The sequence below is a fragment of the Macaca fascicularis genome, chromosome 6 (genome assembly GCF_037993035.2).
Source record: "Macaca fascicularis isolate 582-1 chromosome 6, T2T-MFA8v1.1".
NCBI lineage: Eukaryota > Metazoa > Chordata > Mammalia > Primates > Cercopithecidae > Macaca > Macaca fascicularis.
The window spans coordinates 58,267,040-58,279,185 of NC_088380.1; the positions used below are offsets into that span (position 1 = coordinate 58,267,040).

At 36.5% G+C, this 12,146-nt stretch overlaps 1 protein-coding gene across 2 annotated transcripts in view; it reads left to right on the forward strand.

The window, feature by feature from the left end:
• The window catches only part of ITGA1 (integrin subunit alpha 1), a 177,149-nt gene that overhangs the window by 65,716 nt on the left and 99,287 nt on the right, over window positions 1-12,146 (forward strand). For both annotated transcript variants that reach the window (XR_012413654.1, XM_005556876.5), the window contains exons 3-6: window positions 7,106-7,218; window positions 10,401-10,489; window positions 10,612-10,723; window positions 11,662-11,789. Coding sequence is in view for 1 of the 2 variants with exons in the window: in XM_005556876.5 (XP_005556933.1) it covers window positions 7,106-7,218; window positions 10,401-10,489; window positions 10,612-10,723; window positions 11,662-11,789 (442 nt within the window). In the remaining variant the exon portion in view is untranslated. The remainder of the gene's footprint in view (window positions 1-7,105; window positions 7,219-10,400; window positions 10,490-10,611; window positions 10,724-11,661; window positions 11,790-12,146) is intronic.

Below are 12,146 nucleotides of genomic sequence, written 5' to 3' on the forward strand. Positions count from 1 at the left end.
ATGTAAATATAAGACGCTCTTCTCCAAGAAACTATCTTTTACAGGAAATAAAACATAAATATGAAACAGAGACATCAGACACCAGCTACTCTTGAAATAAATATAATAATGGACATAATAACAAGATGACTATTGTGAATAGCAAATATTTCTGCTTACTAAATATTATTATAATTGTAGTTTTTTCATGGAGAAATATGTTTCTCTCACTTTAATGATCCTTGAGTTGATCAGATGTTTCTCCAGAAATCAGTAATGATATCCATAACATGTTTTGATCCTGTTAATCTGCATACAGGTCATTGCAAAACTGCCATATAAAAAGCAAGATCTAATAGAAATAAAATGTAATAAGTTAAAACTAACTTGCATTAAATTTTAGAATAATGATACTCATAGTTTATAAAACAATGTGCCTGGGCCTTCACATTGACCCTGTGGGTTTGGGTGGATATGATTGTTATCATCTGTATTTTCTAGACAGGAAACTGAGAACAGAGAATGAATGTCCAAAGGTTTAATATAGCAAGTATGTCACGGGGTCAGGATATGGAACACCAGCCTTCTGACTTTTCAGTCAATTGTCTACCTCTAGCAATAAGGATTCTCTAGCTCTTTGACCTGGAGAAATGCCTTTGGTGTCACTCAAAGGCATGTATAGCATCCCACTTATGCAGAATATATATCCTCTAAAATGGAAAAAAAGATTTTGCAATCCAGATCTCTTGGCTGGTCACATAAGTGTAAATTCCCTGGTCTGCCTTATTCAGATTCTTAAGTACTTGACACAGTCGTTAATTCATTCATTCAATAGATATTTATTGAATGCCTATTTTTTGCTTGGTACTAGTATAGGCACTAAGGATGTGTTAGTGAACAAAATAGAGAAACAAATCCCTACTATTGTGGAGCTTATATTCTTTTAGGGAATAGAGAACAGAAAATAAACAATGAAGTTAATAAACAGGTAGTTTACATCAAATGCCAGAATAGGATCAGTGTTGTGAGAAAAAACTGAGCAAGATAATAGATTGAGAATGCTGGAGATTCCTGAAATTCTATAAACACTATGCTGACACTTTTCTAGGATCTTGTTATTTTGATGCAGTTTGAGAAAAGTGAGGCTTACTTAGGATTAAAGTGGTAAGATACATGTACTTTCAAGCTTGTTATTAAAAGTTTCATGTTTGTTTTCAGAGAAAACAGATACTAGGAAAATACAGAAAATTAGCAGTCCTACGATCTGCTAACCTAGTCTTTACTGTTAGTCCCAACTCCCAAATTCCCTGTCTCAATCCTGGGCTCCTATACTCTACCACTTTCTGAGTGCTCACTCGGCAGTCTTCACTTATATTACAATATGCAATAGGCCGTGGTTGAGATTGCTGTTATCAGGTCAGTTTCCAATTATCACCATACTCTAAGTACTTCTCTTGCCCTAGAGGTCAAACATAAACTCCAGATCTTTTCCTTCAAAGCTAAATTCTTGCCAAATCTCAAGCTCCCTGTTCCTGTGTATAAGCAAGCTTTATCCTGAGTTCTAAACACCCATACTTTCTCATTATCTTCCTTTTTCAATCTTCATTCTCCTGTCTCCACACTTTTCCCTGAGCTATCCATATCTCCCTTTCCTTCTGCCTTACAATCCACAATAGCTCTCCTATTAGCATGCTGTACAAGACTCACTTTTCATCAGTTATCCTAGATTTTTCCCCACTTGATATTACATGTTTTCCAACTAGTGAGTCAATTCTTCTCTACAAACTTGTATTTGTTTTAGTCAGATGATGGAATCTTAGAATTGGAAAGGACTTTGAGGGCCTACCTCCCATCCACTATTAAAACCATTTTCCGAAACATCCGTGGCCAGCTGCAACCCACCTCATCTTGACCAGAGGAGCTGCCTGACAGATCTACATTTGCCTTATCATTTTAAATCTTCATCGCTCTCCGCAAGCCCAGCACCCCTCTACCTCTTCCCTAAATCTCACTAGGTGACTGCAGCTACTATTTTCCAAAGAAGAAAAAGAGAGAGAGAGACAGAGAGAGAGAAGCTACTAGGTCAAAATTTAATCCTCATTTCCTGTTTCACTTAACTATTGCTGCATAATAAATCATTCCAATACTTAGTGACTTAAAGCAGCAATGGTCTATAATTTCTCAAGATTTCTGAGGATTGAATGGGCATTCCCCTATTGCCTGGGCTCATCATCTGGTCCCTCAACTGTGGCTGGAGTGTCCAAGCTGGCTTTCCTCACATGTCTGGAAGTTCCTGCTGTCAGCTAAAGCACCGATTCTGCTCCATGTGGCCTCTTATCCTCTATTAAGCGACACTGGGCTTCTTCATATCATGATGTTCTCAGATTTCAAAAACAGGTAAAATGGAATCTATAAAGGCCTTTTAAGGCCTAGCCTCAGAAGTCATAGTATCATTTCTGATGTATTCTATTTATCAAAACAAATCCTAGATTCAATGGGTGGAAAAACAGATTCTACCTCATGAAATAATAAAAGTCAAAGTCATGTTGCAAAAATGTACACAATTCCAAACCATCAACCACCCTTGCAAACAGCTCAATACTGGGTCGCCCAGAGTGCTGCCTAGGGAATGGTCACTCTTCCTCATTTTTAAGACAAACCTCTCTTTCTGGATCCACCCTGTCTACCTGCTCAGAGATTCTACTCCCTCTCCTCTGAAATCAGGGTTTCTCTTGTTACTGGTTCTTTCTTGCCATCATTTAGCCATATGCAGGTTGCCTCCATGATAAATTTAGACACACCTCAAGATGGTTTGTCATTGCCCCCCCCCCCAAAGAAAAAGCCACATTTATTAACACTGCCCATCTCCCTCATTTTTAGCCAAGTTACTTGAAATGAAATTTGCCACAAACATATACCTCTCATTCTTGCCTCCTATTATTTATATTATTTCCTTGTTTGGTTTCTGTGACACCACTGTTTTCTGATTCTTGCTCGCTTTCTGATTGCTGTTACCTAGTTTTCTTCCTTTGTTCATTGAAACCTTAAGTGTTATTTCACCTTCAGATGTCAGCATTTTATGCTCTTCTCACTATATTTCGAGGTGGTAATATTGACTTTTAGGGCCTCAACCATGCTCATATCATGCTCATACGTGTTCCACATGGTTTCTGAGATGTTCCCCAGCAAGACTGAGTCCACTTGCCCACAGGAGTAACTCATTATCAGTGCATCCTTTCTTGGCCTTTCTTCCTTCCCCCTGTTCTTTTCCCCATCTCCACACTTATGCATACTTGGAATTGCCTCCAAAAAACTTAGCTGTACCAAAGTTTTTTGCCTTGGATCTACGTTTGGAGAAACCGGAACTAAGACAGCTTATATTCTAAATATTTATAGAGTTAGTCCTTCCATCCTCTGTACTTCCTGAATTCAAATCCTCCTCTGGATTACTTTAGGAATTCGTATCTTGTCCTTTGACTCTGATTTTGTTCCTCTTCAATTTACTCATGAAACTTCAAGCAAATAAGCTTTGTAAATCAAAAAGGTGATCATGTTATACCCCTTTTTAATAGCTTCAGTGGTTCCCAACTTCCCCCTACATAGAATAAAGCCGAAGTTCTTAAAGCTGACTATGAGAACATTCATGATCTGGACTTGTTTTACCTCTCTAGACTCAACTTCTACTGCAGCTATACTGAGCTACTTGGCATTTATCAAAGCAGTGGTGTTCTTCTTACTTCTAAGACTTTGCTGAAGTTGCATCAAGTTCAGACCTATTCAGTATTGCAATAGTACATGTATAGTTGTGCTTCTCTCTCCAAGTTATAAGCAAACTAAAAATTGTGTTTTATTCACTTTTATGTCATTTTATATCCTCAGGACCTGGCATAAATGCCCAGCATGTAAAATGTTGTTAATGAACATTAATTACTCTAGCCTCAAATTAAATACTTTCTATAATTGTAGGATCATTTTTTTCTCTAAACTGTTTTTAACTATAAAACTAATTTATTCCATTACATATTTTAAAAGTGAAAATATTAGAAAAAATAATCATAGCCTCATTAATGTAATTTGTTATATTCTTGATATATTCCTGATTAATCTTTTAACATACATGTTAGTTGCTTAATCATCTGAAATAAATACATAATAATAATAATAAAAAGAACTAACATTTAGACAGCACATACTATAACCCAAATACTGTTCTAAGCATTTTATATACATTAACTTTTTTTTTTTTTTTTGATGATCCTCTGAAATGATCTCCATTTTATAGATTAAAAAACTAAATCACAGACAGGGTAATTGACTTGTCCTAAGCCATACAGCTAAGTAAATGGTAAAGCCATAATTTGAACTCATATAGGCTGGCACCAAAGTTCATGCTATATTTCATGGAGAAAATTAAATTATTTAATACACAGAAAGCACTTAGAACAGGGCCTAACACACGGTATAAATTCAATAAAGCCTAGCTGTTATTATCAGTGGTAGTATAATGAACATAGTAATTTGGTATCTTTCAGCTTAAATTAGGGCACAGATTTTTACTTAGATAAATTTTCACTTTGAGTTTGATCATAAATAATTTTTCATCCTACCATACGATGAATGTACAATATGCTATAGAATGATCCTGTAATAATTAGTTTTTTTTTTTTTTTTTTTTTTTTTTTTTTTTTTGAGACGGAGTCTCGCTCTGTCGCCCAGGCTGGAGTGCAGTGGCACAATCTCGGCTCACTGCAAGCTCCACCTCCCGGGTTCATGCCATTCTCCTGCCTCAGCCTCCCAAGTAGCTGGGACTACAGGCGCCCGCTCCTGCGCCCGGCTAATTTTTTCTATTTTTAGTAGAGACGGGGTTTCACCATGGTCTCGATCTCCTGACCTTGTGATCCGCCCACCTCGGCCTCCCAAAGTGCTGGGATTACAGGCGTGAGCCACCACGCCCGGCCAATAATTAGTTTTTATTTACCATATTTCTTTTACTCTTTCATAATTATATATAACACCATGAGCATTATCTTTGTGCATTAACCTTTTCCCTCTTATTTTAGGTCATTTTCTTTAGGATAGTTTCCCAGAAGTAAAAATTATGTATTAAGGGGTTTGAACATTTTCATAGTTCTTTCTACACATCAGAAATTGCTCTCCAAAGGCATTATATTAAAACTATGTTTTAGAGTCTCAATAGCTTAATATTTACAATTGTTTTATTAAATTTATTTTCATTAATACTAGTATGCCTACAGCGCCTACACAAAATAAATCCCATTTCTTTTCAATATGACAGACTTTCAAATCTTTAAATTTTCAAAATGTATGCCTAATCCATTTGTACCTCAGTGCAACTTCTCAGTTCTCCTGCAGACATTCTTTCTCCATGCCAAACGTCCCGAACTTTCCCAGCATCTTTTGTCTGACAAATTTACCAGACTCCTAACTATCTGAGTCATAGTCTCCTAAATACATTCCATTGTGCCTATGTCCCCTTAATTTAGATATTTCAGACATGGCCTGACCAGCACAGAACACAGAGGGGCTATCACTGCTTGACCAGGGCATCTATTTCCAGCACTGCAGACTAAAGTCACATTAGCATTTTTGGCACTAAAATACGCTGTTGCTCATGTTTATGTGCTGTCATCTAAATCCCCCACGCCTTTTTCACATGAACTCCCATTAAGTGAGGGCTCCCACATCCTGCACTGATATAAATAATAGTATGCAATTGTTATTTATGTAGGTTATTTATGTAGGTTCTAAGTAAACTTTAGTTTATTTATGTTTATTGTTCCAGAATGTTGAGATTCATCTGAATTCCCAAGTATGTATATTGATAAACTTGATAAGTATTTTTTTCTTGCTCTGTCTTACGGTGCTGATTGATAAGTATATTTATACTTTCTATATCTTCACTAAAGTCATTAATAAAGTTGTAAACTGGCTGGCGCGGTGGCTCACACCTGTAATCCCAGTACTTTAGGAGGCCAAGGTGGGCAGATCACGTGGTCAAGAGACCGAGACCATCCTGGCCAACATGGTGAAACGCTCTCTCTACTAAAAATACAAAAAATAGCTAGGTGTGGTGGCGCGCACCTGTAGTCCCAGCTACTTGGGAGGCTGAGGCAGGAGAATCACTTGAACCAAGGAGGCGGAGGTTGTAGTGAGCAGAGACGGGGCCACTGAACTCCAGCCTGGCAACAGAGCGAGACTCCGTCTCAAAAAAAAGAAAAAAATTAATTAATTAATTAAAAAATAAATAAAATTGTAGTCTAACACAATCCCAAGTACAAAATATCATATTACGTAATTACAGTCCTTTGGTTGCTATCAGTCAGAGATTTTGGATATGGCTACTTGGCCAGCAGTAAATCAGCAACAGTGGATCCACCCAAGTATCTTACTATTTACTTCAATTCATTCAATTCCTGAAGATATCATGGTTGACTTAAATGACTTGTTGGAACTAAAATCAGTTGTGATTATATATTTTTTCCATTAATTATTATTAGAATGGTTTTATAATTCTGTTTAAAAGGAAAGTAATTGATTTTAACCTGGATCTCATAAACTATCCTTATTTTCTAAGCAATTATAAACTAGCACATGCTAATATTAAATCTTATGATGATCCAATGTTTATATTTCCTGACTTCTCTATAAAATTAACAGTTTATCATCAGAAAAAGTCATTTATACTTCCACGTGTGTTTTATAAGCTAATACAGTAGCAGACTTAGCCAATAACTATTGATTATGTCAATGCCCCAGTAAAAAATATGATAAAGTGATAAACAAAATAATGAAACAAAATCTCTGAAATATCTTTCCTACATGTACACACATACATGTATATACACACATATATATGTATATGCACACATATACGTGTGTGTATATGTGTATATGTATGTGTGTGTGTCTATATATACTTTTTAATCCACATCAATATGCAAGAAGTAGGCTCTCTGCTTAGTTCAGATAACATTAAATTACTAATAGCATGATTATTATCTGATTATGAGTGTTACTGTCAATTATCTTAAAATCAGTCTTAAAACAACTCATATAAACTGTTTCTCAATGTTCAAAATTGTTTATTGATTTATTTGACTTTCAGGGTGCTTATTGGTTCTCCTTTAGTTGGCCAACCCAAAAACAGAACTGGAGATGTCTATAAGTGTCCAGTTGGGAGAGGTGAATCATTACCTTGTGTAAAGATGGATCTACCAGGTATGTAAAATAAAAAAATCTGGTTTTAGGCCAGGTGCAGTGGGTCATGCCTGTAATCCCAACACTTTAAGAGGTCAAGACAGGCATATCATTTGAGCCCAGGAGTTTGAGACCAGCCCGGGCAACCTGACGAAACCTCATCTCTACAAAATACACAAACAGCTGGGTGGGGTGGTGCACTACTGTAGTCCCAGCTACTCAAGAGGATGAGGTGTGAGGACCGCTTGAGCCCAGGAGTTTGAGACTGCACTGAATGGTAATTGTGCCACTGCACTCCAGCCTGGGTGACAGAGTGAGACCCTGTCTCAAAAAAAAAAAAAAAAAAAAAAAAAATCTGCTCTTAAATTATACCCAGTATTCTCACTGAACACCGATTTTGGGCCGGGTGCAGTGGCTCACACCTGTAATCCCAGCACTTTGGGAGGCCGTGGCAGACGGATCACCTGAGGTCAGGAGTTCGAGACCAGCCTGACCAACATGGAGAAACCCCGTCTCTACTAAAAATACAAAATTAACTGGGCGTGGTGGCGCATGCCTATAATCCCAGCCACTCAGGAGGCTGAGGCAGGAGAACCGCTTGAACCTGGGAGCCAGAGGTTGCGGTGAGACAACGTTGCACCATTGCACTCCAGCCTGAGGAACAAGAGCAAAACTCCACCTCAAAAAAAAAAAAAAAAAAAAGGAAAAAGGAAAGAAAGAAAAGAAAACAGATTTAAATCAATTCAAGAAAATATTAGAAGTAATCTATAATCATTTTTCATATAATCATTTATAATGTATAATCATTTTTCTATAATCATTTATCTTGCAGATTCACAGAGAATGCCATTTCGATTCCCTCTGTCCTTAATTTGCTTTAGAAAGTCATCAAGGAGCATACATAAATTAGAATATCTTACTAATTTTATAACTTTTAACTCCCTGCATTTTTCAGGATTCTTTCTAATTCACTGGTAATGTGAAAGAACTTCTCCAAATAAACCTGCCCACCACATTCCCTCCACAAAATTTAACTTAGTGCCTGATTTCCAAGAGGAAATAGAATCAAAGGAATTGTAATAGATAGATTTAATTTTAAAAATGGAATTGCACAAGATAAATTTATATTGAAATAGATGTATTTGACAGAAATAGTTGGAACATGACTGGAAAATTCCTACTAAAATTATCTAGAAATTAGAACCCTGTCAATGTTATATACAATATTACATACTATGGAAATGATTTATAGTCCCACAAGTTTATTTCAGATATTGTATTTTTTGGTTCTCTTTTTTTCAATTTTCTATTTGTTTGTTATTATGAACTTTTTTTTCTTTACATGCATAAGCATACTTATAACAGCTGCTTTAATATCCTTGCCTGATAATTCCAACATCTGGAATATCTCAACATCACGTTCCATTTATTACCTTTCCTTGAGGCTGCGTCACATTTTCCTGTCTTGTCTTGTGGGTAGTAATTTTGGATCATAACCTGTATTATGTTTTTTAATTACAGGTGTGGAGATTCTATATTCTGTTATATGCCTGTGAATAGTCTTAACTTTTCTTATTAGCAGGAAATTTACTTGGCTCAACTCAATTTCCAAGCATTGACTTTCTTGCAATGACAAGTAGTTAAAATCTCTATTCAGGTTTTATTTCAGCTGGGCTATTTGAAATATACTCTGTACATTTACTATGCAAGTCATCTAGTTATTTGGATAAAATATGTATGCATATTATAGAACTGCTGTTTTGTGGCTGTTTTTAGAAGATATACTACTCTCCTCCTCACTTTGCAGTTGCTGCCATTGCCCCTAATCTCTGTTCTCTTTTTATTCAATACAGTAAGACTAGGAGTTCTATTTGAGTTTTAGCCACTGACTAGGACCTTCCCTAGGTGGGGGGGTGTGTTGGGGTGAGGGACAAAAACAAAACAAAACACAAAGACAGGAAACTCATTTAGTGCCAGTATCTTCTTCCAAGTATGGATTCCCCTCCAGTTTCTGCCGCCATTCTAGTGCCTTCGGGTGATTGTTTCATGTAATTTTTTTTTTTTATTCTTCCGAGAATTTATAGTTGTGGTTTGCAGAGGAGCTGTTTTGATAGGAGTTACTCCTTCTTTACTGGAAATTAGAATAGTTTTAAAATTAGCCTAGAGATTTTAGCCACATCAAGAACAGTAGGGAAGTTTCCATTGTACTCCCTAATTGTCCCAGGAATGCTTTTCCTGGGTCAAGCTTTGTATATAAAACTCTAATACAGATTACTCAAGATCAGTGCATATAATCACCCAGCTCCAGGTGCTTTCAAAGCAAACCAGACTAAACTCTTGGACAAAGATCATTGCTCAGATCAGGAAGTCCAACTGACCATTTCAGAATCTCTGCTTCCATTCCCCACTTTAAATCCATATACAGTCTTAACGTGCAAACAACTTCTGGAACAAACAGTGAGACAAATCTTTCTCAACCTGAATTTTGCCTCTTTCTAATATTCCACTCTACTAAGAAGATTTAGAAGTTCTTTTTTTTCCTGTCCAGTCTTTTTTTCTTTTTCTTTTTAGTGTGAGAAAGTGGAACTTCTTACCAATATTGTCAGGCTGGCATGCTTCATGCTTCAGGACCCAACATTCCCTTCAGAATGTCAAATGTAGTCTCTTTACTGTGTTTTCTTTATTGAAACTTCCTGGACACTGCTCTAATATTCCTCTAGTTTCCTTTGTCACCCAAAGGATGTCCTCATGATTTTGGAAGTCATGGTCAAAAAACTGATGTTTGAGTTTTCTTTTCTGATCTTCTACCCATTTCCCCTTTTCTTACCAAAAATCATGTTTCATCACTGGTCTTTTATAACAAAGTTATGAGACTACATTATAACTACAGTGTTATGAGACTTAAAACTTTGTTTTAATTAGCAAGAACGTGCAAAAATCAATCCCACATTCTCATTGCCCTACTAGTTCTGCATTCTTTCACAGTTCAGCAAAACTATCTGAAATAGTTTCTGGGACATGGGCCAACTCTTCAGCCTTAACTTGTTCATTATATTCTTTAAGAATACTTGGAAGCCTAATTAGTTGAACCAAAAGAAGAATGTGCTATGATATGAGCAAAACAAATAGAATGTCTTAATGAGAGATGCTTAATTTCACTTTGTGAAACTTTTCTCCCTCGTAAAATTTTGTTCTATTTTTAGTTAATACATCAATTCCCAATGTCACAGAAGTAAAAGAGAACATGACATTTGGATCAACTTTAGTCACCAACCCAAACGGAGGATTTTTGGTAAGAACTGAAAGAATAATGATATTTATTGACAACAGATATACTATCATTTTAAGTCTTTGTAAGATCTGTTATATAATTTTCAGTCTAATGATTTCTAATTTTAAAATAATTTTTTAAAGGCATGTGGGCCCTTATATGCCTATAGATGTGGACATTTGCATTACACAACTGGAATCTGTTCTGACGTCAGTCCCACATTTCAAGTCGTGAATTCCATTGCCCCTGTAAGAGGTACAGATTTTACGCAATGTTATTGCACGTTTGAAAAGCCTAAGCAATGAATGACACATATGTATACAAAGGAGCATACCAAAAAGCTTAAAGTATTTTCTTAGCTACCAGCATTACCAATTTAGGTAAATGTTTGCTTTACCAGTGTATAACAAAATCTGACTGCTATTTTTGCAATTGATATTAGTGTAAATAACTTTCAAAGTCATTTTTAAACTTCATAGATGAAGCTCTTATGCTGCTTATATTTAAAGAGTGGGTCTCTTTGAGGAAAGAAGTAACTTAATTTGAGATATGCACAAAAACTGTTTTGTAAAAACTGTTATATAAAATTCATATTGAGAAAATTTGCAAAGATAACTCTCATGCAATATTTTTTTTTTTTTTTTTTTTTTGAGACGGAGTCTGGCTCTGTTGCCCAGGCTGGAGTGCAGTGGCCGGATCTCAGCTCACTGCAAGCCCCGCCTCCCGGGTTCACGCCATTCTCCTGCCTCAGCCTCCCGAGTAGCTGGGAGTACAGGCGCCCGCCACCTCGCCCGGCTAATTTTTTTTTGTATTTTTAGTAGAGACGGGGTTTCACCGGGTTAGCCAGGATGGTCTCGATCTCCTGAACTCGTGATTCGCCCGTCTCGGCCTCCCAAAGTGCTGGGATTACAGGCTTGAGCCACCGCGCCCGGCCTCTCATGCAAAATTAATTAAAACTCAGTAGGTATGAATTTTACTTGATACAGACCCCACACCACTTGTTATTGAAAGCAATTAATATTTTTATCACCTTTACTTTTTCTAAAACTATTTTTTATTGCTAATGCAGTGTATCTACTTTGTAGAACATCAGTTCATCTTTTAAAATGAATTTCTTTCATCCATGAAAGCACTTCATATGCCTCTCAAAAAAGTAGATTCCAAATTTGCACAATTGACTCCTTTTATTGCAGAATGCAGCACTCAACTGGACATAGTCATAGTGCTAGATGGTTCCAACAGTATTTACCCATGGGACAGTGTTACAGCTTTTTTAAATGACCTTCTTGAAAGAATGGATATTGGTCCTAAACAGACACAGGTATGTGACTTTGTGTTTTGATTTCTGTTGTTCTAAAGATAAAAATGCAAAAATTTTTAACAAAACTAATTATTCTGAAAGCAAATTAATCAATACAACTAACGTTGAGAATGAATTTTATATCCATTTTCCTGTTCTTATTTCTGATAAAAAGGACATTACTTTAAGCTGTGTTATTTTCTATTTTTTTCTTTTAAGACAGAGTCTCACTCTGTTGTCCAGGCTTGAGTGCAGTGGTGCAGTCTCGGCTCACTGCAACCTTCACCTCCCACGCTCAAACAATTCATATTCCTCAGCTACTCGGGAGGCTGAGGCAGGAGAATGGCGTGAACCCGGGAGGCGGAGCTTGCAGTGAGC